Below are 27168 nucleotides of genomic sequence, written 5' to 3'. Positions count from 1 at the left end.
GATCCATTCTCATGGACTGATTTCGCTTCAGTAAACTTCTTATTTCAATTCAAGAACTGATTCTCATTCCGGAGCGAATTCCTATTCTGGAGTCAATTCCATTGCTGGAGCAAATTGTGTTTCCCAGGTTGATTCTCATTCCAGAGCCCATTCCGATTGTGGCATCGGCTCCGGAATCGGTTTCGTGATTGATTCCGAACACGATCCGATTCCGAGCTCCCACCACTAGTACAAACACACACACACATTATGCCTGGCGCGTTCGATTGCGCGCGAACAGACATCCGGCGGGCTATAAACATTGCTTGGCTTGGGCGTTTTGGATGGCATTTTAGTGTATTGGCCGCTGTGGCTATCACGGCACTGTACATACTACACACTAGGGCACTGAATACTCACACACACATACACACACACACAGACAAACACGCGGGCAATGTTTGCTGCTATCGCTCTTATCGGGCTTTTTGCCGTTTGATCCGATTGATACGATTTTGCACACAGGAGGGGGGGGGGATGTTGAAAGGGGTCGTGCACAGATCGATCGGTCCCAAGCACACACACACACACACACACACACATACATGAGCGCTTGCGCACCCAAATCGAAGTGAGTGTGAGTGTGGATGCGCGCGCGGTTACTGTCAGGCTGACCTTACTACGCCGGGACGCCGCCGGTGGGGAGGGGGGAGCGTGTCAATTGGCTCGCGCGGCGGCACCACCGCACGGCGAAAAGCGGCTCCATCGGTTCGACAGCTTTGCTATCTTTGCTCGAGGGGGGTAGGTGGGATGGACGTGCTGGTAAAATATCGTTCCCTGCGCTATCGCCGTATCGTTTGGTTCTCGATCGCACACACCCTTGTGTGCCACACACATACAGCCCGGTGCACTCCGCTTTGCACGTTGCTCCCTCTTCCGGTGCTTCTGGAGAGGGAACAGGGCAGAAGCTTTTGAAGAAAGATATACGTACGCGTACCGAGCGGAATCGCTTCACGACCCTTGGTGCGCTCGGTGCTGCGCAACGCGCCAGTGCCGGAACACACTCTGCCAGCAACCCGTACCGGGACCAGTTCGGTTCTCTCCTCTCAGTATCTGTGTGTGTGTATGTGTGCGATTGTGTGTGGGCGCGACAATGGGAAACTACTAAGCGCCGCCACTACGTCATGGCGTGACAAGCAAACGGTGCTCTCCGTGTCTGTTTTTGTTTTATTTTTTGTTTTTGCTTGCGTACGACCAACGGACGGGCACACGGTGCGGAGGAGGTGCCCTTAAATCCTGTTTTTGAAGTGATATTAAGCCGCACCGGAAGACTTTTGTCCAGCGAGAGCGAGAGAGAGAGAGATAGATAGAGACTGTGTCCTTCGCGGGCTGTAGTTGCGCGAAGCGCACGCACCCTAGCGCGGCACGTGCTGAAGTTTGAAAGAAAGTAAAACAACGCCGAAAGCCGACCAGAGCGCTGCGCATACAACCATGGTAAGTATGTGAACTCACACGCCTACTAACCCCTACTAGCTTTAAGGCAATTCGGAAGCAAAAAGCGAACGGCCATGCGGTCCTCGCCAAGCAGGAAGTTGGAAAAGGCTCCAGTGAGCCCTCGCAAGAAAGGTTGCGCCCGTACGCAATGATTCACTGCAGGCATGCTTGCAACATCGCGTCTTTTTGGAGGGTTTTTTTCGCCCTTCCACCTCGCCAATTTACCGCACCATTCTGTATCGGCAGGGCGCAGGCTAGTGGCTCGCGGTTTATCTAATCTCTTGGGTACCGCGGCCTCGTTCGCCCATCATCCGCGAACTCCCCGATAAGGATCATAATCGAACTCCCCTTCATCCAAGCCGGGGGTGTTTTTTTTCTGTTCGTCTACTTCTTCGCTACCGCATTACGATATTCCGTCCCGTAAGTGGGCATTGTTTAGCGAAACCTGGGGCCAAAAAAAAACATTGAGTTACTTGCGATGATAACGGGATGGTGGGGCGCAAAACCCAATAATCTTCGAGAAGAGCGGAGAGCGGAGATAAATAACAAAATTCCATACATCGTACACCAAAGCCATAGCCCAATTCTTGTTAAAGATAAAAAAACAAACGGCACGTTTAAGTGAGCTGGAATGCGGTGAGACAAGGTTAACGACGATAATGGCTAGAATATATGTGGCATGGTTGGCCTGAGATCCTGAACCCTCGGGTGTGTACTGTTATTTACATTATTTATACTAAACTGATGCTCTTCCCTTCGTTATCTGGCCTGGCTGGTAGCATGCTTGCAAGTGAGAACACGCGTTTGTTTTCTTTCTAAATCGTGCTTGCTTGCACTACATTCGGTCATCATCAGACCAATTTGCCGATATGATGTTCTTATAGCGTGATATTGTTTGTTGATAGTTCAGCGAGTTGTTTAATGTTGTTGTTATTGCTAAAACTATTTCTTGTAAACCTTCCCAAAAGATGAAAGTAAATTGGAGTGCTTACTACAGGATCTCATTCTCAGTGCAAAACGCTATCGCTCATTTAACCACTGCTGCGGAGTCACGTGGAGGGACATGACCGTATCGGGACAGGTCTTGAACTTGTGCAAGGAACTGGGACGATTTGTTTCTGAACTACAATAAGTTCAGGAATACGGGTTTGAATTCGGGATAAGCTCTTGGATCAAACCAGGATTAGAATTAGTGTAAGGACCTGTATACAATCCATTTGAATTCCAGGAACGTTAGGAATGTAGAATTACTTTCACGAACTATACCGATTCGGATTTAGTTCCATCACAACTGGTTGGAATCTGGGTTGGAATCAATTCTAGGACCGAGACATGTTGAGGATATGTTCCAGGCCTCCGATACAGCGACTGGAATAGGTTCAGGAATATTGGATTTAATTCGGGATAGGTTCGTGAAAAAAAAGAAATTGTATACAATTCATTTGAATTCCAGGATCGTTAGGTATGTAGAATTAGTTCCACGGTTTATAATGATTCGGATTCAGCTCCATTACTGGTTTCGGAGTTGGAATCAATTCTATGCCCGGAACAGGTTCAGCATATATTCCAGGCCTCCGATATATTTGGCACCAGGTGCATTCCCGGTGCATGTGTTCAGAATAGCCTCTTGGATCAGGACAGGTTCAAGAGTTCGTGGCCCTGTTCTAGGACTGATATAAATGCAGTATCGATCTCTGTGATCGAACCAGAATCAGAGATTTGTCTAACTATCCCAAGAAACATTTTAAATCATAAATCATAGTATGAACGATGTTGCTACAATAATTCCATTTAGCCTTTCTTTTTCATTTGAATGTCTTGTATGGCCTAAGGAGCCTATGATAAAACCCCACCACCTTCACAACAAACCACCTTCACAACTTCAAAACACATGTCAAAACTATGTGAAAACTTATAAATAATGCATTCTTTAGCCATGGGTCGAAAATGTTTCTTTGGTTTGTTAATTTAACTGATCGATGAATGTTTGTGGTACAATTTATTAGAAAATGCGAATATACGGGGTAAAATATTTGACTAGCATGTAGTGTATAATTGCAATCAGTATTTCTTTTACAATGTTTCTAAAACCTTGAGCACTGTAGGTTAAACAGCTGCAGTAGTGGAAAGTCAAAAAAAAACATCTCTTCCACCTTGCAATAACTGTCGCGTTTTCAAGATATGGTTAATTATTGAAAAATTACTTCAAAGCCGTTATTATACGCAGTCAGTAAGAGGAGCGATCCACACACACACACACACACACACACACACACACACACACGCACGCGCACACTACCCCAACTTCTTCGTCCCGAATCCTCCTCAACCTACTAACCATGACAATCTGCTTTCGATTGAGAATCGGTTCAAATTTGGTTTTATGTCTATGTTGATTAATCATCTGTATGGGGTACCCTTAGTTGTTTTTTGTTTTGCTACCACAATCGATGCACATTCTACCCTTCCCAGTCGCAGTCCCGCGCGAAGTGGGGCTTCGGGTGCACCGTGATTTTCAATTTCGAACGGCCGAAGCGGCTGGTGAATGTGCGCGCGCGATCGTAAACGTCACGTTTGCCGACGCGCCACATTGCCATCGTTTAACCTTCCGCCCGAAACGAAATTAGGAACGGCTTTCTAGTCACGCCTCTCCGAGGTGCGGGTGGCACAAGCAGGTGCGGGCAGTTCTAACACACATGGTGCTGATGAGGGGGTGGGGGGGGGGGGTAGTGAAAGAAGCGCTGACACACACACACACACAGAATCGTCGCCATTATTTTATTAGATCGATACGTTTGGCAAGTGCTGCGAGGATCGGTGGCGGTTTACCGCTGGAAACGTTTGGAGTACCTAACCCCCTTCCCCTCCCTCCTCGCGTTACACACACACACACACACACACATACACGAGGGGTTTCTTATGCTTCCATAAGATGTTGGCTCCAAAAATATGCTTAAGAGCCGATCGCTGAGAGCGCTGGAAAGCAAAAGCGTAGTGTTGGTGATATGGTGACGTCACGAACCACTGTCAAGAGTAGGGGAGTGGGGGAGTAAGGGTTCAATCTGATAAACTGATTCTATCGTAAACATTGTTTAAACGATTCGCTTGAGCACTGATTCGGTGGTGGGTTTCTGGTTGTTGCTGATTCATGTTATGTCGTGTATCTTGCCGCTTATTTTCGATCCATGAGAGTGGGCGACCCGATGGTCAATTCGAAAGACGCGCTAGCCTACCGCAAGCTCGGAGAAAGGTTGATTCTCGTTCAGGGCGCATTCATTGTCACTCTCTAGGACACAGAGGAGACCTCTTCTTCAACCTTTTGCACTTCGTGGGCCGTTTTGACGCGTTACCTGTAGCTAATGGTTGAACGTTGTAATCTAATTTTATTATAATTTCGAATTCACAATCAAAATTGTGTACCATGGTTCTCTATATAATTGAAGCTTTTTTCAACTTAAAAAGTACAGGTTAAAAGTTTGATAAAAGAAAACCAGAATTATATTTTTTATGCTAACCCTTAAATAGTCATCGCGGGCCGCATTACAGGGTTTTCCAGGGGTTCTCATAGTTGTGGGACACTTCCTCAACTCTTTTTTTATGGGAAGTGAACTTCATATGATGGAAATTGGAGTCTATGGCACCCTTTTTGGACAAGTTTCTTTAGGAAATACCTATTGGATTTGTCCAACAAGGATGCTATGGAGTCCAATTCTCCTTACATTAAGTTCATTTCACATAAGAAAGAGTCAATAAAGTGTCCCACAGCTATGAGAACTCCTGGAAAACCCTGTATATGCTCTCGAGGAGCGCAAGCGGCCTGGTCTGGAGTAGTGTTGGATAAATATGATTCAGATTCATGAATCTTAATCTCGGTTGGGAAGATTCACAAATCTCAATGATTCATGAATCTCGAAAAACTCATGAATCTCTATAGACTCAGAAATCTCCAAAGATAACCTACACGGTCATGCCAGCATGTACAGGTTTTCGAGACTGCTTGGAAAGTATCACGTCGTGCGAGTTAATCAATGTACAATCGGATCGCGCAATTTCAATATTATGAAAATCATACATCTCCAAAGATTCATTAATCCCTGGAGCTTTATGAATCTTAATGGATTTATGAATCTTATTATTTCATGAATCCTTTGAGATCCACTTATCTTTAGAGATTCATGCATCCTTGAGTCTTTAGAGATGTTTTATTCTTTGGATATTCGATTCAAGATTCGAACCACTGATCGCTGAAGATTTATATGAATGAATCTCAACGTAAGATTCATGAAATCCAACAATAGTCTGGAGGAAGTACACAATGGTCTAAATTATTTCTTTCCGTGGTGTACAAGCAACCATTGGAGCGCAGATATAAAAAGGCTTCTTGTTGGAGGTTTCAAGCACTTTGTAATAGATATATTATTTTTCTATACATTATTTTATCTGTTAGAAATGTGAATTAAAGAATCTATTACAGATGTGTGACTACTATTATTAGTATCAACTACAGCTACTAATCGGTTTGAGAACCGTCCAAACTCCCGCAGCTTTAGTATTTTCGTCAATCGATGTAGTAGATTTATAGAAGTCATCACAGGTCCAACACAGAATGAAACCTTTTTTTTTTTTAAATTCTGCTGCTCTCTTATCAAGAGTCTCATTCTGTTTTGGATCTGTTATCAAAAATTCCAAATTATATTCGATCATTACGGGGCAGTTCCCTTTTTCGATCTTTATGTATATTGTGCAGACCTAGAGCGTCCGGTCCGCATGGTCCTATGGTGTACGCTTTAAAGGGACTTCATGTTTTTTTTGTTGTGAATCTGCACACTATGGGCTGAAACTTCCAATGCAGCGAGAACGCGAAGAGCGCACACAAATCGTAAAGCCAACAGACAAGCGGACCGGATCAGTTGCGGTGGCGCCAAAGAAAGGGCCGAAGAGGAAGAAGAACACCTGAAAAGGAGAAGTTAAACAAAGGGAAGGGAGACAAATGTGTACAAGAAGTGGCGGCGGTGGCGCACCCTTTCCTCTTTTTTTGTATGTGAGATGATCTAATAAACGCGCAGTACTGCTGCGCGCCCCTTCATCATCATCATCATCATCAAGTGTGTGTGGACCCTTCTGATAATCGTTATCATATCGGTATTTTCAAAATTAGTCATCAAATTACGACACACCCGTTCAATGTGGCAATCTCTGCCGTGTATTTGTGTGGTTTTATTTCAACAAAAAAAAGGAAGTAGTGTGTGATCTATCCCGAAAGGTATTTATCGATCAAGTGGCTTTGGAGCTATTCTGTCTGAAATTTCCCAAAACTACACAAAAAAAAAACTAAGAGAACAGTGTCACTCTTTCCACCAATAATCTACACACAATGTTCGTTTCGATGAAAGTAAGTCGACCGATTCCGCACCGAGAAATCAAACCTTAACCCCCATAGGCTTCGGTTTGCACAGTAGTGTTCTCACGGCGGATAACCGGCAGTGACCGGTGGAGCATCTGGGAACATTCTTATGTTTTCAAACCCTTCGTCACTCGATGTCCACACCTTGATGGGTGCTTCTCTCTCTCTCTCTCTCTCTCTCTCTGTGTCCCTCTGACTCTGTGTGTGTGTGTATTTGCGAGAACACGCGCGATAAGCAGCGCCCCCGTGTGTGAGGCGCTGATATCTACGCTCCGGTGCTCCGTGGGCGAGCTATTGCTTATCTTATCTGCGCCCACCCTACGTCCCTACGTTGCGGGGCTAGTTTTGGGACAGTCTTAGGCAACTGTACCGAACCGGCAACTTGCAGTGTCACCGGTGGAAGCGTTTGCGGAAATTGCACAGCCGCGCAAGTGTCACCATCATCATCCGCGCGTGAACCATTACACAAAGCCGGCCCCGTATTTTCCCAAAGTTTGTTCTCGTTCTCTTCAAGCCAGCCAGGTTGGGAGCAGCTAGAAAGCAAAAGTCACACTCACTAATCTTCCATTTGCGTAGAAGACGGAGAGAGGGAGAGAGAGAGAGAGTGTGTGTAACTTAGCGCTGGATGCCCTTTTACCGACACACAAGCTCGCGCACGCGCATCTGTGTGCTTCGGCTGCTGTGGCTGCTGCTGCTGCTGCTGCTGTCCGGGCGCTCTCCAAGAAAAGGATCGCTTTGGCGAGTGGAGACGCCGCGTAGGTGCCATAAGGGCGCGCGCCACACGAAGGGGAGAATGGAGAGTGCACTTTAGTGCGTTCGCAGTTGCAGCGTAGCGCAGGCTGCTCATTCGCTGTTCGCACACGGGCTAAGCTAGATCGGAGCCATTGAGCAGTCTCGCGCGAATAAGAGCGCGCGCGCGTGCGGCCAACTTCCGGATTTTCTTGTGTGTATTTCGCCGTGTGTGTGTGTGTGTGCGGGATCTTTTTTTTTTTTTTTGGGGGGCACAACAGTTGTGCATAGTGGCCGTGCGCGATTAGTGTGCTAACGCCGACCACCGTGCGCCTGGAGGACCGGTGCCAGATTCGTGGGGAGGAGGCGGCGAGTGTGCGTGTCCCTGGTGGTGCTAATTGCCAGCGGTGCGCGGGTGATCATCGCATCAACAGAAGCCTACAGTGTAGTTACAAATCAACAATCAGGTGTCATATCGTACCATCCCACCACCCGCACGGTTCCTAAGTACAGTGCAGCGTTGTGTTGTTCGCTCTCGGTTACAAGTTGGTGGAACCACCAGCATTGTGCCGTTTTGTGCACGCCGGAAGTGTTTGATGTGTGTGTGTGTGTGTGCCTAGAGCTTGAAAGAAAACCTAAACAGCAACCAAAAACCAAAAAAAAAGCACCTACGCGCAAACCGCGTCCATCAATCAAACAGTTGCGGAAACGGTGCGATTGCAGCCGGACAGTTTGCTCAAACACTCAAACGCTTATCTATCGAATCCCCGATCAACCGATTTTCTGCAGTTACAAATAGCGAGAAAGAGAGAGAGAGAGGGAGAGAGCTAGAAGGAAACCGGGTGACAAAAGCATGCGTTTGCGGTGGTGGCGTGGTAGCTAGTAGCAAAGCGGCGAACCTTATTGTGCGTGTGCTCTTTTGGCGCGTTTTTGTGTGACAAAAAAAAAACGCTCTCTCTCACCAACCGAAAAGTGAACACACATGGTGCAGGAGATCGAACCGGCCGCCGAGATGGCCCTGCAGGACGATGGAGGGGGCGGGCAGACCCACAGCTACCGGCGGTCCTGCTGGAGCGTCCTCTTCTGCCGGAGCAAGGTAAGGCCGGAGCAGACAAGGCGACGAACCTTTACTCATCACGCCGTGTGCGCGCGTAAGCCGAACGCGTTTTATGATGCGTTGTCTTTCGCACAAAAAGAAGAGAACATAACTAAAGTAACAACAAAAAAAAAAAAACGAAACAGGGTCATTAGAAAAATGAACTTCTTCACACATTGCCCTTTTTTCGGGTGGGGCACGGTGTGTGTATATGGGATTGTTGAGAAGCAAGGCACAGCAGTAGTGATGGGTAAAGAACGGATGGGTAGGTCCGTCCAGCATTAGCCGGAGCCGTTTGGAATTGCCCGGAGTCGTCCCGAGTCTTTGTCATCCGGAGTTGTTCGGAGCCATCAGAAGTCTTTAGGAGTTAGCCGGAATCGGAGTCGTCCATAGTCAGAGCCGTCCAGAGTCGAAGTCGCCTAGAGTTGGAGTCATCCGGAGTTGGAGCTATCCGAAGTCGTCCAGAGTCATCCGGAGTCATCCGGAGCCATTCGGAGTTGTCAGGAGTAGTCCGGAGTCGTCCAGAGTGGGAATCGGCCGAAGACGGCCGGCGCTTCCGACTCCGCCCCACTCCAGACGACTTCAGTAACCTCTGAAGGATTCAATCCCCAATAACTCCAAATGACTCCGAACAACTCCGAACGACTCCGCATGACTCCTGATGACTCTGGACGACTTCAGATGACTCCAACTCTGGAAGACTCTGGACGACTTCGACTCCGGCTAACTCCGGGTGATTCCTAACAACTCCGGATAACTCTAGACGACTTTGAACGACTCCGGACGACTCCAGATGACTCTGGACGACTCCGGACGACTCCGGATGTCTCTGGACGACTATGGACAATTCTGAATGACTCTGACACCGGATGACTCCAAAAGGTTTTGGACGATTCCGGACGACTCCTACTCCGGATGACTCCGACTCCGGGCGGAACTAATGGATCCGATTTAGTCGAAGAATCGAAGCTCCAGGGAGCACACCACTACACAGCAGCATCGGTAACAATGGGTGAAGCATTTAACGCTTAGCTTAACGACCGCTACCGTGTTGTTGTGTCTTGCTATCCCAACTCCCCGCTAACTTCTCCCCCTTCATCCCACCACCCCCCCCCTCCTCAGTTTTGCGCCAGAACGCACAGCTTCCCGGCCGAGCGCATATTGCATTATGGTTTCATTGCTGCATTCGGTGCCATTTTTACGGCCGTCATTATGTCGCCGTCTCCTCGGCAGTCCGTCACAGCCCGCAAAGGTGTGGGGCAATGCAAATCAACTTATCGATATATTTTAGAATACTTTTTTTTTCATCTCCGGACTCGTGGTCGATCGGTTGGTCGATTTAGTTTGCTTTCATTCCTTTTTTTTAATGGCCTGCCGGCGACGCTGACGCATCCCCGGCACAGCTGTGCGACCAATGGCGATGACCGCTGGCGTGCGTTGTTGAATCGCCGCTCTACAGGGAAGTTTTATGGCACCCACCCACGGGGGGGGGGGGGGGAAGACGGCGATGCATGCACATTTGTGTGATTGGCGTAAAAAAGGATGAACTCGCAGAATGCAAAAGTACATTTTCATTTCGGCGCAAATGTTCGTTCGTTTGCGCCACGATGCGCCAGCGACGACAAGCGTTTAGGGTGATGCGTAGAACTGGGAGTTTTATTACCTGTTGCTAGTTCTGCTTTTCAGAGCACACACATATACAAACGGATTTTATGGTGCGAAATGCAGGATGAAAACGAGGACGTTAAAAGAAACGAAGCCAAACCAAACAAATAACAAAAAGAACCACAAACACACACACACACACACACACATACACACACACGTAGTTCTAACGGAGTCCCGTTCGTACGCTAACGGCCATAAAGCAGGATGTGAAGCTGCCGGGCTGAAGCTTCAGCGCGCCCCACCATGGGAGTTTTGAAAATCCCAATAGCAACAGGGCGTCTATGGGGGAGGGAAGGGCAACGCCGAGACGAGGGGAACGCTGAAACCACAAGAGAGATTTCCCTGCTCGCTATGATTGGCACTTGTCCCGCGAGCTTCACCGGCGGGAGATGAAATTGCCAAACCAAAACGAAGCAAAAGAAAACATACAATCGTCCCAAGGACACGCAGGATTCTTGTGCCGTGGGAAACCATTGCCACCGTTGCTACTGCTGCTGCTGAGGTGGAGTGCAAAACTGCAGCAAACAAGAGCAACAAACAAGGACACACACACACACACAAAACCTGCTTTGCTGCTCGGGGAATTGCGTGTGTGTGCGCGTGTGTTTTGTGCTGTAATGGCGGTGCACGAATGTAAGAGTTTGTGGGGACCGCGACAGATAACGCGTTAGATTACGGAAACGCACTGAAAATGCGACAAAGCTGGTCGAAAGGGAGAGCAGTTTTCAAACATACAATTCAAACCCCCCCCCCCCTCGTTCCGGCCTGATTGATGATTCACACCGCCCGTGTGTCGCAAGTTTGCAATGTTCGCGGTGATCGCGATGGGCCATAAATCATGTTTGCATCGTTTTGCTTCAAACATAGAATGCGTGTTTCGTTTTATAGGTTTTTTTTTGTGTGAGCCCCAAAACGACACGCGTCTTGCAAACGATTGATAATTGGCCAAAGGTGTGGCAGTTGCTGCAAGGGCGTTGCACCGCGTGACCACTCGCTCGGCACGCGGTTTTTGCTTTGTTTTAGTACGGCTTTAATGGCCGCGCTATTGATTGTTTGCTAAATTGCATAAGATTGCTGTTTTATTGTTGGTGTTGATAAGTCGATCGGGATTGTGATTGACCGGACTAGACATTTAAATAATTGTGATAAATAGCCGCATAAAAAACAGCAAACATTAACAACTAGCAATTGTGTTTATATTTATGTATTTAAAAAATGTGCACCAATCAGGTTTATTACATTTAGCAAACCTAACCTAACCCAACGTAAATATTTGAGCCTAACCAACTTGATAGTGAACACAAACGCTAACACGGTTACTGATAGGGAACGGAACAGAAGACGAAGAAGGAAAACATTTGCCGGGTGCTGGAATTGCGGAAGTGGTTGGTCAAACCTGTCAGACACGTCAATAAGGAGCCGGAATGCTCTCATCCAATGGATAATAGACATGCCGGAACATCAAAATTACGAGTTCATCGATATATCATACCTAGTACCTTGGTTAATGGCTGTGTTTATGTAGAATTTAAGCGATAAAATCTCGTCTAGCCATAGACCTAAGTCTTTCACCAATTCTCCAAACGCTTAACATGTACTCCACAGAGCGTGTAAGCGGTGGAATTTTATTACATGAACGACAGAAGGCAACTACATTAAATTTGCTAAGAACAAAGCTCTTAGCCCATCCCACATACACCATGTCGAAACACGAATAAGATAACTTTGCAGGATACTAGAGTTATTGTGAGAGGAAATCCTTAACATCATCTGCAGATGTTCGTAATAAATTTGACAGTTACGGGGTTGTTTACAATAAGTGACCTGCCTGCAGGTACCAACACAAGCAATACGTCAGTCGCTAGCTAGCGTTGTATACCAACAGGTGCATTTTTTTGTCATATACGTAAAACCGGGCCACGTGCATCATGATGATCCGCGCCGGAAAGCCGGTACCGGGACATCATGCAGTGTCCGCAGTGTTCTCTGAAAATCCAGAAAACGATTCGGAATGAGAAGGCAAACTGTATCGGAGGTTTTGTGGAAGTTGTAAGAAACCGATGCCTCATACCGATGCTTTGCTGGCCAATCTGCCGGAAAAGTGCGTTTTGGCCAAATAGGACGTGATTTCACACGTATTTTTACGATCAGGGCCGCGGAAGGCTATTGAAAGCTTCAGCAAACTGTAGTAAAGTCATGGATTTCAACAGTAGCCGGTAATGGTAGGCCGTATGCGTGGCAGTAGGACACGGAATGCGGCCAAATGCCAAATGGTCTACCATCACGAGGGGAATTCACCGAAATTGATCTCCTAACTTCCGATAACTAAAACCGTTTAACTATTTTGTTTTTGGAGAAGTATGAAAAAAGAGAGAGAGAGCGCAATTATTCACAAAAACTGTAGTCCTATGTTTCTAAAATTAAAACGCTTTTCGCACTCTAACTACCTACGCACGCGATGGTAGCGAGAATGACAATTCATTGGAAGGATGATATATATAGCAACATTAATCACAGGAAGTGGAGATGGCAAAACACTACTGCAAATTGAAGCGGAATTACGATTGGCTAGGATGGTTCAGCTATACCTCAAACCTCCGTAAGCTCAACAATTGCCAATTGCTATTTCGGTGCAACATTAAAATGAACGAGAACGTTCTCAGCTTCCATTTGATGCTGGGCTCGCTATCGGATTCGAAATTAAAATTGGAAACCTGGAAAATAAAAAATGGAACTACCCGTAATCGAGGCTGGCGCCTAATCGGCCAGAGTAATTCTCCAAGCGGGTTTTGGAACACGTATGTATGTGGGTACAAGATTGACAAGAAGGTTGGCAGCGATAAGAAATGTACAATAAAATGTGGTCTCGATAGATTTTTCTTCTGCGGGTTACTTTATGTCTCTTGTGTAGAGTAATGTCCAAGCAGTGTCATACTTTCAATTTGATTGACGTTCCAAGAAGAAAATCAATTACCTTAGAATCCTTCATAAAATCATAACGGTGGAGTATTTCTCTGCTCCACGCACTGGCCACAGCTCCATATGCATTCCAACTTTAGTAGTCACGTATTGTGAACTAAAGAGTACAAGCTTGTACATATTTTCCATCAATATTCAGCGCTCATTCATTAGCATGCATTGGTATGGCAAAAAAAAACTTTAATGCATACTACCTAAGAAAGTAGAGGAGAAACTAGTTAAAGATGGATACAGTGGGAAGAAAAGCATTCAACAATGCAGCATCCAACCTGACTGATGAAGTACCTCCCAATACCCAGCAACTTGCCACGACCGGAATCAATTGCTTCTGTCTGCCTCAATCAACAAGAAACTTGGAAAGTGGTACATTGGATAAGAAGAATGAGGCACAACGGTATTTTCAAGATCTCTTTCTTTCCGTACATTGTCTACCTAGTGCGGGTTTTTTTATCGTCTAAAGAAGTTTCCAGTTTATTCAGGTTATACCCGCAGTGAGTTCGGAAGAAAATTTCCCTCATTTCTGCATCGTTTTTGCCTAATGTGATAACATTTTAGAGATAATTTTTTTCCCTTCTTCTTCCTTTTATTCGGGGTAATTTCCAAAATGAATAGCCGTAGCTCTCTGTGATTTGTTTAGTGTTGTATTGAACGATGTACCAAATCGGGTATTGTCAATTCCGGAACTAATTTTTCACGGATTATTTTTTTAAATTCTATAATTCATTGATATGCATTGAAAAACACGTAGCGATTGCTCTTCTTATTACCAACAATATGCATTTACATGATTATGGGTTTGTAAAACAAAATTTTATCAAATTATTTCTTCAAAAGTATATTATAATAAAATATATTAAAACAGCAAATGAAATACAGGGCTTTCCAAGTCCGTTTCGAATGTAAACATTGTTATGCACCGCATGCAAAATGTTGTTCCACATCGATCTGACATTTCATTTCCATCATAATAATTTTTAAAATCTACAGCATGATTTTCAACACGTCTCAAGCTCTGGATTGAGTTTGACAGCTCTTTGTTATGGGTTGAAAATCATGTGTTGGAATTGAAATTTCATTTTGAAACAAACCAAATAAAACAATAAACCATTTGACATCTGTTGAAAAACATTTTAGATTCGGTGAATAACAATGTTTACAGTCGAAACTGTCTTTGAAAACCCTGTAAGTGGCTTAAGACAGGCATGGGTACCCTGAAACCTGCGGGTTACCGAGTCGACCGCGAGCTTCTTCTATGCTTCCTACGGAACAGATTTGTAAACATCTTTTATTATAACGCAATTAAAAATATTGAAGCCATAAATATTGAAGACTCTCTAAAGTCTTACAAATTGCTCGAAAACCACGAATCTTTAGAGATTTATTCACGATATTGAATTATCAGAACATTCAAGCCATATTTTTTTGTCAAATCGAATTCATGATCTTCAGAGATTCATGAATCATCAGAGGGATCTATGAATGTTAGAAGATGTATGTATCTTTAATGTTTAATAATTCTCTAAGAATTCACGAATCTTTGGATGTTCAGATTCATTCATTCATTTTAAAGATTAATTCAGATTCATAAATCTGAATCACAGTTATTCATCTCTAGATGTGTTGGCTTATTACTAGCATAATTCCTCGTCTATTCGGGACAACAAGAATCTCTTGTCCTGTACATAAATTCTCTTGTTTTTTAAAAGTTTGTTTTATATATTATGTACACTTGAACCACGTTCGCTCGAATCTAGGGTAACCGGGTGTCGCAGGAGTCGGACTCGCTCACGGTGAAGGTGGGCTGCGAGGTTCAGGAGAAGAAGCAGCGCTCCCAAACCAACGAAACGAACCGCATCAAGTCGACCAAGTACACGCTGATCACCTTCCTGCCGCTCAACCTGTTCGAGCAGTTCCGCCGGATCGCCAACCTGTACTTCCTCTTCATGACCGTCATCTCGATAGTGATAGGTGAGTGATAAGCGGCGAACCTTGCGAGTGATTGTTTTTACCTTTTCTAATCGGCCTATAAAACCGCCACTCCCATTTTCATCCCAAAAATAGATAGCCCAGTATCGCCGATGACGTCACTGGTGCCGCTAGTGTTTGTGATAGCGGTGACGGCCGCGAAGCAAGGGTACGAGTGCTTTCTGCGCTACCGGGCCGACAATATGGTCAACTTCTCGCCCGTCACGGTGATCCGGGGCGGCGTGACGGTCGACATACGCTGCCAGGACATCCGGCGGGGCGACATCGTGCTGATGTCGCGCGACTGCGACATCCCGTGCGATGTGGTGCTGCTGCAGAGCTCGGACGAGCACGGCCGGTGCTACGTGACCACCGCCAACCTGGACGGGGAAACGAACCTGAAGACGATGGCCGCGCCGAAGGGTGTGCCGGTGGTGCCGCCCGACCGGCTGCACACGATCGGGCGCATCGAGTACGAGCGGCCGCACACCGACCTGTACAGCTTCAATGGGCGCATCGAGCTGGCGGACGCGTACGTCGCCGCCGGCGACCACAGCGTGCTGCCGCTCGCCACGGAAAACCTGCTGCTGCGCGGCAGCCGCATCCGCAACACCGAGTGGGCGATCGGGTGTGCCGTCTACACCGGGCAGCAGACGAAGCTCGCCCTCAACAGCCGCATGACGACGAGCAAGATGAGCTCGAGCGAGCGGTACGTCAACAAGTATCTGGTGTTCTTTCTCGTGCTGCTGGTCGTGATCGTCACGGTGAGCTACTTCCTCAAGCGCTACAACGACGAGTACCGGACCGAGCACAACCAGTACCTCGGCGAGATGCTGTCCAACTACCGCGTGTCCCAGTTTCTGCAGGACTTCTTCTCCTTTCTGATACTGTTCAACTACCTGATACCGATCTCGCTGTACGTGACGATCGAGATGGCCAAGTTCCTCGGCGGCTTCTACCTGGAGTGGGACCCGGACCTGTACGACGAGGAGACGGACCAGCCGTGCATCGTGAACACGTCCGACATCAACGAGGAGCTCGGGCAGGTGTCGCTGCTGTTCTCCGACAAGACCGGCACGCTCACGAAGAACATCATGATCTTCCAGCAGTGCTCGATCGCGGGCCGCAAGTACGAGCAGCAGGGTCGCCGGCTGCTGGAGGCTGGGGATCGGCGCGCCGCACTCAAAATCAACGAGCTGCCGGTAACGCACCCTTCATTTCGTTGCTTTCGGGCATCTGTTTTTTTGACGTTTTCTTTGTTGTTTGTCTCCCTCAGACGCAGGTGAATGAGTTCTTCCAAGCGTTGGCCGTATGCCACACGGTACAGGTGGCGGGCGATTACACGAAGGAGACGGAGGAGGACGCAACCAGCCCGGCCAAGGAGGCGAAGGAGACGGACGTGCTGATGGAGGAGTCGTTTACCGTGGGGAACGCGCCCAATCCGCAGCTAGCCGAGCAGCCGACGCCGCCGCCGGACGACGAATCCACTGTACGGATTAGCCGACGGCCGACCAGTGGCCTGTTCAACGGTTTGAACCGCGTTGCGCCGGCGGTACTAACCCGATCCACCTCACGTCCACAGAGCCTGGTCGAGGGGCAGACCGAGAGCAGCTTCATCCTGCCGCACGCGTCCGGCAGCAACGGCAACCTGCAGCTGCCGATGCAGCAGCTCGAGCTGAAGCGCACCATCTCGGCGTACGAGGAGAAGTCGGCCCCGCTCGTGCACGACGAGGCGAAGCAGCTCGGCCACCGGCGCACCCAGTCGCACGTACCGATCGGGGTGAACCGGCCCAAGAGCTACCAGATTGCGCTGGACAGCCCGACCGGCACCTTCCAGCGGCCGATGGTGACGCTGCGCCGGAACCGGGGCTCCTACCTGTCCCGCTCGGTGCGCGAATCGTACGCCGCGCCCGCCTACAACGAGTCGGCCCTCGTCCAGCGGCAGGAGTCGCATCTGCGGCAGCGCGAGGTCGACACGTTCATTCGGTAAGTAAGTGACGGGTGTGGCTCACAGCACACCAGGCGTCTCCATGGTAGCTGGTGATGGGAAGTGGACTACACGTGGTAGGACGTCGATGGAAGGCTGTAGGTTTTGGTGCTTTGAAGATGGAGATGTTTTCAAGTGACACATTGCTTTTCCGAAAGCTTTTCTCAACCGTGTGGCTACCTCGCGTTGCTTAACGACTGTGGTTAGCAAATACATCCTTCTCGATGCCTTTCAACAGGATTAGCTTGGAAAAATGAAGTTTTTGTCGGAATCGATTCCGGCTAGGTCCGAAGTTTTTTGGAATCGATTCCGCATAGTAGGTTGGAATTCAATGTCCAGAATCGGCATTGGCAGGCTCCAGAATGGGAATCGGATCCAGGATCGGAATTTTCTCCGAAATCAGAATCGGCTTCAAAATCGGAGTCGGTTTCAGCATCTCCATAAGAATTGGCATTTGGGTCCAATGATTCTACGCATCGATAGCCACAAAAACTCAAAATTTACTATTAAACGATCCATTATCATGGAGATACTCGGACTGATTTTGCTTCTGTAACTTCTTATTTCAATGCAATCAGTTCTTGCATCTCTTCTCATTCGGGAGCTAATTCCAATTCTGGAGTCAATCCTGATTTTGTTATCGGAGCAAATTGCGATTTCCAGATCGATTCCGATTCTGGAGCCGATTCGAATTCCGGAATCGGTTCTGGATTCGGAGTCTACTCTGGAATCGGCTCCGGAATCAACTCCGGGATCGGATTCGGAGTCAACTCCGGAATATGCTCCGGAGTCAACTCCGGAATAGGTTCTGGTGTTAACTCTGGAATTGTCGGTGGAATGAGCATCGGCTCTGGAATTAATTCCGAACACGGAATCGGCATCGGGTGGATCCGATTCCGAGCTCCCACCACCAGTTTCAATGGTTACAGCATTCTATCACGATTGGAATAAGCGTTTGGAGGGGAGTTAAAGCTAAAAACAGGTACATTATGTCATCTCAACGCAACAAAACCTAAAAAGGCGTGCAGTGCTGCATGGATTTCAACGAAACAAAACGCCGCTGTAGATATTGTTCTATTTTTCTGCATAAAAAAAGCACCACCGTTGTTTGTCACCGACCGTTTCCTGGATCGGCAGGCGCGCTTCGCTAGACAATTGTTTGCCCATCGGCAAAACGTACGGTTCCGTGCAGCCGTTTGTCGTCTTGCTGCTGTCTGAAGCGATTGAAAAGTAAACGTAATTAAAGCGGGTCGGTCTTAAGTCTACCTACAGAAGACAAAATAAAACTCGCTTCGCAAACAACATGCTCTGTGTGTTTGTGGCACAGGGGAATACATTGAAAAAACAACTGAGCAGGCTCCGTAGAACGAAGGTTCAGTGTTTTAGGATGGGTTTTTTTTTTAAATTTTAACACACGTTTTTGGAGCAGTTTTGCAGTTTAGAAAAAAATGGTCTGCAAATAATGTCATCAGTGCAGGTTCTCGTAACAGGACATAGATTGTTCAGTTTAATTTAATTCGCGATTAGCACGAATTGTTCGCCTGTATACTAGACCAGTACCCAGGCCTAAGTAATTTCGTAGCCAGTCTTAATTTAATGCAAGATTGAACAGTTTGTTAAAACATAACAAAACAAACCCTTGGGTGTGTGTGACAGCAGTGATGTCCAAGGTAGGCGATGAGTTATCAGATTGACATGGTGTATCATTGTAGAAGAAACATTTTATTCCCTATATCAGTGCGTTATAAAATTGGAGCAGCTAGATTCTAAACCTTCTTCCTGTTGTTTCTTTGTCTAATCATGTTACCTTTGTTCGATAGGCTGGTAAGCTACCAAATGTCGATACAAAAAAAAAATCGATTCAAACCCCTGGACCGGCCGTGCCAAAGGCATAATTACGCTGATGGATGGTTTTAGTCGAATTCTCAACGTTACACGTAATCGATGAGTAAACACCAATTTCAAACACTTTATCATATACAGGTAAAGTGATAATAGCTCGCCTTTAGTGAACAGTAGGACTCAGTCGATTAAATCTCCAGAAAAGTAGAAAAGCAATTAAGACGTAACGAAAGTAATTGATGATAAAGGGCAGCGTTGGAGAAATTACAGAAGACATGAAAATTGATCAATGTAGACCACCGAAAACATCATCAATATCTCAAAAGGCTAATAGGAAGACAATAGGATGCGTTATTTGGCCTTGTTGCTATATGCCCGCCCGTGGGAATTCGTTTACAAAAGGTGCATCATATGCCCCCATGGGGAAGAACCTACTTAGGAGCGAAATTGGGTTTTCGGATAAGAATCGATCAAAAAAGACGCTTACGATGTAGCAATTGACAAACACAATGAATTTGGAGATATGATTATCCTGTTTCTTGGTGGTATGAGAAAGGCTTACGTTTAAGACAACAATGTAAGAAGGTGGAGCAAGAGAACGAGGTGTAGGGAGTTCGAAAATCCCTGGATAGCCTTAGAATTCCTTACACTGCAGAAGTTCACAAAGATCCTGAACATTTGAGACAGCAATGTAAGCATGTGGAGCAAGAGAACGAAGTTTAGGAAGTGTGAAAATCCCTGGTTAGCCCTGGAATTCCTTAGTCTTCAGAAGTTTACAAAGATCCAATGTGTTTGAAGATTTGATCGGAAGATCCAAACGGACTTGATGCTTGTTGAAGATAATCCTGGAATACATCCGTCGTACCATCCTAATGCTTCCTGTTTTTCTTCCACACCTTCCAGCAAGATGGACTACCAGGCCTCGAGCCCGGACGAGAAGGCGCTGGTGGAGGCGTGTGCTCGCATGGGCCTGGTCTACATCGGCGACGACGGTGATCAGATGCAGATCAAGGTGCGCCGGTCGTGCGTCCGGGCGAACGTCCGCTCGCGGCTGGGCGAAATCCCGGACGAGGAGCTGATACAGTACGAGCGGCTGGCCGTGCTCGAGTTCACCTCCGACCGGAAGCGCATGAGCATCATCGTTCGGGACGCGCACGGTCAGATCTGGCTGTACACGAAGGGAGCGGAGAGCCACGTGCTGCCGCTGTGTGCCCACACGCCCCTGATCGAGACGACCCAGCGCCACATAGACGAGTTTGCGAAGCTGGGGCTCCGCACGCTGGCCGTCGCCCGGCGACGCCTGACCGAGCAGCAGTACCGCACGTTCCACGACGAGCTAATCGAGGCGGGCAGCTCGCTGGTGGACCGGGTGGAGCGGGTCGCCGAATGTCAGCAGCGCGTCGAGACCGAGCTGGAGCTGCTCGGAGCGACCGCGGTCGAGGACGCGCTGCAGGACGACGTGCAGAGCACGCTGCAGGCGCTCGGCCAGGCCGGCATCCGGGTGTGGGTGCTGACGGGCGATAAGGTCGAGACGGCCCTGAACATAGCGCTCAGCTGCGGGCACATACCGGACGGGGCGGCGCGCTACTTCATCACCGAATGCCGCACGGCGGAACAGGTGCAGCAGCATCTCGACACGCTCGCGCTGGAGATGTTCCGGCAGCGGGACGTCCCGTTCTCGATGCTGATCGATGGGGCCAGCCTGAAGATTGCGCTGGAAGCGCACCGGGAGCAGTTCCGGGACGTGAGCGTCCGGTGCCGGGCGGTGCTGTGCTGCCGGCTCAGCCCGCTGCAGAAGAGCGAGGTGGTGCAGCTGATGAAGACGGCGGAAGGTGCGCCGGTGACGGCCGCGATCGGGGATGGGGCGAACGACGTGTCGATGATACAGGAGGCGCACGTCGGGCTGGGCATAGTGGGTCGCGAGGGCCGGCAGGCCGCCCGGTGCGCCGACTACGCGTTCGCCAAGTTCTGCATGCTGAAGAAGCTGCTGCTCGTGCACGGGCACTACTTCAGCACGCGGCTAGCCGTGCTGGTGCTGTACTTCTTCTATAAGAACCTGGTGTTTATGGGCATCCAGCTGTACTTCCAGATACACAGCCTCTTCTCCAACCAGTCGGTGTACGACTCGGTGTTTCTCACGCTCTACAACGTTGTGTACACCGCCATCCCGGTGCTGGTGCTAGCGCTCACCGAGAAACCGTACCAAGAGCAGACGCTACTTAAGTGAGTGAAGTTTGAGGGTCTGCTAATGGCGTAGTGTGATACTAATGTACTAATGGTTTTGGTTGTTGCAGAAATCCCGCCCTGTACCAGAAGGTGGCAGGGAACAAGCAGTACGCTTGGAAGTACTTTATCGGCTGGATGGTGCTCGGCATCTACCACTTTTCGGTGATCTACTTCTTCTCGTACGCGGTGTGGATCGAGAATCCGGCAATCTACGCGCACTGGCCGGCCACGGCTAGCTTCGCCTGCTACGGTACCATCCTGATACACAACGTCGTGGTGCTGGTCAACCTGAAGCTGCTGATCGAGTCGATCTACAAATCGTACGTGTTCATTGCCACCGTCCTGCTCTCGATCTTTGCCTTCATGGGGTCCACCTTCGTGTACAATCTGCTGAACATGTAAGTAGGCTGGGAAACCGTTGCTTGAGGCGTAATGACCTTATGGGAGGTAGGATGGTTATGATGGGGACATCGAGTTAGGCAAGACTCAGAGGTTGCAATTTCAAGAGAAGGTCGCTTGAGGTGTAACGACCTTACGGGACATCGGGTTATGATGAGGACGTAGAGTTAGGCAAGACTCAGAGGTCTCAGAGGTAAATTTCAAGAAGAACTAATAGAACTGACTTTCTGATGTGGGCCTTTGGTTCTTTGGTATCTTTCTGGAGCTTGTTGTTTCAAGATCTCAAATCCAATATAGCGTTTAAATTTGAAGAAAAGATCTTAAAAAAAACGAAAATACGTTGCTCAATTATTTAGTAATATCATCAATTGGACGTACATTTAACCTTCTCGAAAAATTCCTATTCCCACTCGTGCAAGTTTTTGTTGCAAAAGAAGAGTTCGTTTAATATTGATTCAGCTTGTTTTGGGATATTCAAACACAACAGTTCTTCAACAGACCATTCTGGATCGACGATGTCATCACCCCTAAACTTTGGACTTCTTCAGCTAATTAATTGATGCTTGTTGTAGAGCTCGGTCTGTACATGGAGAAGTTAATTCTATTACCAATGCTCTGGAGTATATACCGATGGATGGTAAAATTTATACGATTCCGTCGTTTTTGTAGCTCTTATTTGTGCGGTAGTGTTTGTTTAACTTAAATGATATTGATTCTTTCGCGTGTTTTTGCTCTCCACTCCATTTGATGTTACCTTCATCGTGGGATATTGCTTCATCGTGTGTCTGCCGAATCCTTATTCGCAATTGTTATGTCGAACACGAGCACGTAACATTTCACGAGCGATATTTTTTTTTCTATTGCACAACGTTCATGTGTTCGTGCTCTGACGTGCTCTGCAAAACCCATTCCTTTTAGCAAACAAAATCTGGCATTACCAGAGCATGAGTGACTGTTTTGTTTGTTTGTTTTGTTTGTTGTCGCTTCAAGGCGTTCTCGGAACAAAACGGAATTCAGTTTTGGTACTGGTGCTTTTTGCCAATTTAATTAAGCCTGAGTTAATAATGAAATAATTGGGCTTTTAATCGTAGCGTGTACTGCACAAGATGATGATGATTCTCGAGCGATTAAAGTTGATCTAGAAATGAACATACTTTAATACTTTGTTTTGATAAAACACTGGCACTTCATTCGCCAGGAGTTTGCCCTGTTTTGGATTTACTGTTTTCATTGCGCTTGTATACATGTGGCCTTCAAAGCTGCTACCAAGACAATTAGACTGCAATTAGACAATTGTTTTCTCATAATGGAATGTTTATCATTGTCGGTTAATTTGCGATTCCCACGAGCAGCTGCACAAAGGAACGTCCGGTGCCGTGCTAAAACAGCTCCCCGTCTATTCCCGAAACGACCATATCTTGTGGCGCTTACTGTTCCCGGGCTATGGCATTTGGAGCATCCCTCTACCCAGAGAAACCCCAGAGCATCCGCAAGCGAGTCTTCGTGCCGGCTTTTTGTTAGCCCGTCTTAAAGTCTTCCTGGGGAGGACTTGAAAAGGAAGTCCAAAGTTACGGTGGGCGAGCGTGCGATACGTTTATCTAGAACTGTCAGTTGAAGTTGACTGTGCCTCAAGAGCAGATGGTAGATGAAAATGGAAAACAAAAAAATAAAGCTCCAGTTTTCGGTGCAATGCAACGGCATGTTCAAACTCAATTATAGGTTCTGGCAGGCTGTTGAAAGGAATGGACGGTGTGCTTTACGTCTCGGAAACTGCTTCAATTATGTAGCGACAAATCCTGAAGCTGCTAACCTGACATTCAAGGCCATGAACGAACTAGAAACATCCCGTTAGGCAGTCTGGTTAAACAGAGCGAAGAAATAATCACTTGCTATAGTCTGTACGTATCGCTTTCTTTCGACAAGCAAGCGCCAATGTTGCCTAGCCGGGTGTAATCTATTAGATGGAAATCGACGGAAATCGTGAGCTGAATGCTCCCGAAGGAACACAGAAATGATGAGAGCAAGACAGAAACCGACTAGTGTTTCATTTGACCGGCAGCTTAGCCGTTAATATGTTTACTCCTAGACTTCCGAAGAAAAAGCGGGCACTCCGCCTACGTAAAGCGTAATCCGCAATCGCTAGAATTAATGAGCTGCAGCTTGCCGGCGTCTGACCCAGATACGGCTGGCTGGCAAAATCAGCAGACATCCAGGCCAAGACAAAGAAGTACAAACGTACTGATCCGTTAAAGCTTCCCGTGACATATTAGAACCCGAACAAGCCCCTAATTAGCATTACACGTACAGTTAATGTCGGTTTTTTTTTGAAAACAGCTCCACTTCCGTCTGCTACAATTCTGTGCTAATGTTGTCTCCCTGTCCCTTTTTTTTTTTTTGGTTACAGCAACTACGACGGCTCGATGCTGCAAGTGTACAACAACCTGCTCTCCTCGCTGACGTTCTGGCTGCTCAGCTTTGTGATACTGATAGCGGGCTTCCTGCCGGACCTGACGATGCTCGCGATCCGCTCGATCGGCGTCAAGCTCGGGCACATCTTCCCGGGCGGTGCCAAGTACCGGCGCGCCCTGTTCCAGTGGCGGGGCAACGAGCTGCAGTCGACCGATCTTTAGCGCGACCAACCATCATCAACACCGGCAGCTGCAACACATGACCACATTCGGTGCACCTTCCGTTCCTTTCCGCGCCTCCACCATTCCAGTATGGCAGTATGACCAGTATTTTCGACGACTTTTCCCCCCTTTTTTATTGTGTTTGTAGTTTGAAAGTGGGGCGCTTTTATAGAATAAGACATTTGCCAACTAGTGTGGCAGCATTAGATGACTGCAGTAAGCTAGCTTTAAGTTATTTAACTATGTTTTGTTTTGTTTTTTTTTTTCGTTTTCTTGCAAACTATATTTATTAAGCCAGAGCCGAACGCTACAACGATTGTTTGCGTTAACAAGGGCGAAAGAGGGTGCTGCGAACGCGTTTATGGCGTGACAGGACGACAAGCAGAACAAACATAACAAAAAAAAAACAACCAAAACAAAAATAGTGTATAAAAGCCATATTTTATTCGTTTCCGGCCACGAGCAGCCACCAACAGAGGGGGGAATGCAAACCGTGTTTGCAGAGGGCGCTACCACGTTTACTGGTGCGAAGTTTCGTGGCAGGCACAGGTCTGCCATACGTCTCGTTCGCTGTGTGCCTTGTGCACAGCACTTGTTCGCTGCGAGTGGCGAACGAGAGCGTGGCGATAGGGATTGCCCTGAAACGGTGGCACCCAAACCAGAACAAGCTAGAGGCAACCATTTGAGTACCAGCGTCGACCAAAAAAAAAAAAAAGAAGGAAAAAACAAAAATACTAAGAAAAGAAACATAAGTAAACGATAACCATAACACGACCTGTTGTGCTAGGTTATAAACGTATCGCAAACTCCGTTGAAAGTTGGCAAAACATACTAAAGAAAGAGAAGAAGCGATCGAGAGAGAGAGAGGGAGAGAGAGAGAGAAGGACCAAAACCGAAATGGAAGCAAAGTAACGAAATAAGAAAGGCTAATAACCGTCGAGTTAAATTATGCACCAAAGCTAGAATTTCGTGTCCGTCCCCGTCGTGTACCGGACGTCCTGCTTGGTTCGGCTGGCTGGCTGGGCGGCTCGCTGGTGCTTTTCGTTTTATTTGCGTGTTATATTTTTACATCCTCCTGCCCCCGGACGAGGCAGCAGCGCCCCAACGCTTTCCATTCGTTAATATTCGTTCGGCACAAAATATGCCATTTTTTAAATCCCCGGCTAAAGGCGCGGGGACCATTTGAGGGGTTTGGGAATGGGAGGGGGAGGTGAGGGGGGGGGGACTTTCAGTGTGAGCCACCGGTTGAGCTCGCAGTGCCGCCTCCTCGCCTTCCCGCCCATCCCTCGCAGGATGCTGCAGCGGCGCTGGTAACGATGGTTTACCATCTTCCGATTTTTTAAGGGGCCGCGCCATAAAGTATGTACATTAAGAGGATTTTTATAAGAATATACAGTGAGTGAGTGAGTGATTTACGAGCGGCGGATTTACCGTTGCACCGCGGCCGCCCCAGGGCGCTCGTGGAGCAGGTGCCGGAGTGCAGGAGGTTATTGCCTTTAACTCGCGATAGACAAGTAAGTACGCACGGTAGGATTTTTATCAACCAAACCAACAAAACAAACGAAAACAAACAAACAAAAAAAACGCCCAAATACAGAAAAGACCAAGCCCAAGAAAACGATTCGACTGTACCCAAAGGGTAGCGTTAAGATAAACTTCCAGTGTCTTGCTATAAAATGGTGATGCTATTTTTTTTTACACAAATAAAACACGTTTCGAAACTAACCCAACTATGCGCAAAATGGGGGTTGGGTGTGTGCTCCGAAAACCCGACTAATGATGACAAAAGTTTCGAGCCCGCGCTAAGGACGTCCCCGGCTAACCTTGAGCATCGGGCGAAGAGTCAGCTCGCGCCGAAGCAAATTACTTGTGAATGGCATCTCAAGCGTAGCGCTAGCGGAACGGGCAAAACGTGTCCTCCCCGTCCGCCCGCCCGGCCCGGCGACGGTGGTAGTTTTGTCGCGCCGGGACAAAAGATAACGCACCCCGCAAAAGCCCACCCACCCAGCAAGATATGCAAATTTTGTGCCATTTTTCCTACCGGCCGGCGCTGCTTGCGCTGCCGCGCGATCAAGATTGATTTCGTAGCGAACCTCCGCGGTGGACAGTGTGGTGCTGGGAAGCGACGGAACCACTGTTTCAGCGTACGGCTAAATAAAACTAAGGGGGGAGGGGGGGCAGGGTTGGTAGGAGGCTATCGCGGCAAAAAAATGCTCCAATCGAAAGCTCTTTATGATTTATTTCCCTTCGCCAGCCGAACCGATGGCTGCTTCCGGGTGGCAAGGGGAAAAGGGGACGGAAACTGTCCTTGCGGACCTTCGCGTAAGCTGGAACACGTGTAGCGCTAACGTTCGTATGACTCAATTGCAAGCGCTGTCCGCCTGCTGCCCATTCAACAAGCGAACGCGTCCATTTTGCCCACCATTTTCCAACCACTGTCAGCCATCCCCCGGTACTGTTCACGCACGCCACGTCGGGGGCGAAATTGCGTGTATTTCAATTTTCACGCGCCCTTCAATTCGCGCGCCGCTCCGCTTTGTTCGGCGCTCGGGCAGTTATTTTTTTTTTATTGAGAACTGTCACGCACGTGCTTGCTCATTTGCATCGACACGGCGGTCGGCGCTCGGGCTCCGGAAGGACGAAGCGCTTTCGTGACGCACAAGCGGCACGGGAGGGAAAGCTTTCTCTCGTGCGCGCGCTCTTTCGCTCTCTCTCTCTCTCCGAGCGCACGGTGGGTCAGGAGCGTGTGGACAAATAGGCTAGGGTGGAA

General features: G+C 47.8%; 2 protein-coding genes across 4 annotated transcripts in view; one reads left to right on the top strand and one right to left on the bottom strand.

Annotated features, from left to right (window-relative positions):
* The first annotated feature begins 988 nt into the window (after window positions 1-988).
* LOC120950990 (phospholipid-transporting ATPase IF) lies at window positions 989-26123 on the top strand. Of its 3 annotated transcripts, XM_040369454.2 has the most exons (8): window positions 7531-8702; window positions 15104-15317; window positions 15411-16516; window positions 16591-16803; window positions 16897-17300; window positions 20047-21366; window positions 21438-21767; window positions 24173-26123. In XM_040369454.2, the coding sequence occupies exons 1-8, from the start codon at window positions 8589-8591 to the stop codon at window positions 24396-24398; spliced, it is 3927 nt and encodes a 1308-aa protein (XP_040225388.2). In that variant the 5' UTR covers window positions 7531-8588; the 3' UTR covers window positions 24399-26123. The 3 variants fall into 3 exon arrangements, with proteins under 3 accessions (XP_040225396.2, XP_040225388.2, XP_040225380.2); XM_040369462.2 differs by lacking the exon at window positions 7531-8702 and adding an exon at window positions 989-1473 and having other exon boundaries at window positions 16591-17300; XM_040369446.2 differs by having other exon boundaries at window positions 16591-17300.
* Window positions 5109-27168, bottom strand: part of LOC120958800 (ras-interacting protein RIP3) — a 230308-nt gene continuing 208248 nt past the window's right edge. Inside the window, exon 3 of the mRNA XM_049608085.1 lies at window positions 5109-7571. Within this exon, the coding sequence (XP_049464042.1) occupies window positions 7434-7571 (138 nt within the window). The 3' untranslated portion in view covers window positions 5109-7433. The remainder of the gene's footprint in view (window positions 7572-27168) is intronic.

The sequence above is a fragment of the Anopheles coluzzii genome, chromosome X (assembly GCF_943734685.1).
Source record: "Anopheles coluzzii chromosome X, AcolN3, whole genome shotgun sequence".
Taxonomy (NCBI): domain Eukaryota; kingdom Metazoa; phylum Arthropoda; class Insecta; order Diptera; family Culicidae; genus Anopheles; species Anopheles coluzzii.
Note: the sequence above shows the minus strand (reverse complement) of the source record. Positions and strands in the feature narration are given on the sequence as shown.